Raw genomic sequence first — 1,696 nt, forward strand, 5'->3', positions numbered from 1 at the left:
GGCACAACATAGACCTGCTCCTTGCACCCACCCAGACTGCAGTGAGCTCCGCCCAGAGGCTCCAGCCTCGTGACCCTCTGTGTTGGGCCGGCCCTGTGCAAGCTTAATAAACTTTGTTCAATCAAGTTCAGTGCTCAAATATAATTGACAACCACAGTGAATCATTCTGAATTTGTGGGATCTTTATAGTGCATATACATTAATGGAAACAGATTTGGTACCCATAACCACCTGAAGTTTGTATTCTGGGCTAGAAATAACTTGATAGTATTACAAAATATTTTAAATAAATAGCGACCAAAAAATACATTTCTTACCATAGGCACATTCCCAAAAGAAATAACTGTATGCAAGGTGGAATTAATTAGCATAAGAATGCCATAAACCAGCACCTCTGGATGCATGCTTCACTTACATGGCATTATGGAATGAGTTGTGTGGATCCACCCACTATCCTGATTTGAACATATGCTTGTTGGATTTTATTTTCACACATCTTTCACTATGGAGAAAACAAATCAAACACAGTTGACTGAATTTATTCTTCTGGGGTTGTCTGACCATTATCAACCACTTTTATTTGTAATATTTCTAATGATTTATATCTTCAGTTTAGTAGGCAATATGTTAATCATTGTGACAGTGACTATAGACGCTCATCTCCATTCTCCCATGTATTTCTTTCTTAGAAGCTTGTCCTTTACAGAAATCTGCTACATATCTGTGACAGTACCACGAATGCTCCGAGACTTCTTGAGTCTGCATAAAGCCATATCTTTCTTAGGCTGTGCTGCCCAACTCTATTTCTTCTGTTTTCTTGGTACTACAGAGTGTTTCCTACTTGCATTTATGGCATATGATCGATATGTAGCTATCTCTCATCCCCTTCATTACATGACCATAATGACAAGAACAAAGTGTTTGGCGTTTTCACTAGGGTCATGGTTCTCTGGGATCATATTGTCGTTATTCCAAATTTCTTATGTTTTTAGTTTGCCTTTCTGTTCCTCCAACATCATTAACCATGTCTTCTGTGACATTCTTCCAGTGGTAAAATTAGCTTGCAGCAACACCTTTGCTAATGAGATTGCTATTTTGATATACAGTTCTCTAGTTATACCTCTACCCTTCCTTCTTATTCTGGTATCCTATGTACGTATAATTTCCAGCATACTGAAAATTCCATCAGAAGGGGGAAGAAAGAAGGCCTTTTCAACCTGTGGATCTCATCTGACATCAGTAACTTTATTCTATGGAACAGCAACTATGAGCTACCTAAAGACAAAATCAATGAAAACACACGAAGGGTCAAAAATAATTTCTCTACTATACATTGTGTTAATTCCTATGGTAAACCCCCTTATATATAGCTTGCGAAATTCAGTCATTAAGAGTTCCATGATGAGATTAATAAAATACATTATAAAAAAGTATTCTAGAGTGGATTATCATTATTTTTTGTGTATTTTGTAGCAAGTTTGCCACTGTGGACCCCCCTCCTTTTTTGCTTTTACCTTTTCTCTTTTCTTTTCTGTACTATGTTTGTAGTTATTTTTCTTATTCTAATTTCTGCAAGAACAAATGTGATCATTATTATTACTAATGCCATGTATTGTATCTTTTGTACAAAGCAGATGCTTTGGTTTCAGCAGGTATGATGTAGGATGGGCAAGTACTGTTGTGCCTTTCACTGGTT

The 1,696-nt window shown here is 36.9% G+C and overlaps 1 protein-coding gene across 1 annotated transcript; it reads left to right on the forward strand.

Annotated features, from left to right (window-relative positions):
• The first annotated feature begins 504 nt into the window (after window positions 1–504).
• LOC137527170 (olfactory receptor 10A7-like) lies at window positions 505–1,473 on the forward strand. Its single transcript, XM_068247680.1, has one exon. It carries the CDS (start codon window positions 505–507, stop codon window positions 1,471–1,473), a length of 969 nt encoding a protein of 322 aa, XP_068103781.1.
• Window positions 1,474–1,696: the final 223 nt, after the last annotated feature.

The sequence above is a fragment of the Hyperolius riggenbachi genome, chromosome 1, assembly GCF_040937935.1.
Source record: "Hyperolius riggenbachi isolate aHypRig1 chromosome 1, aHypRig1.pri, whole genome shotgun sequence".
In the NCBI taxonomy this organism is placed as follows: Eukaryota; Metazoa; Chordata; class Amphibia; order Anura; family Hyperoliidae; genus Hyperolius; species Hyperolius riggenbachi.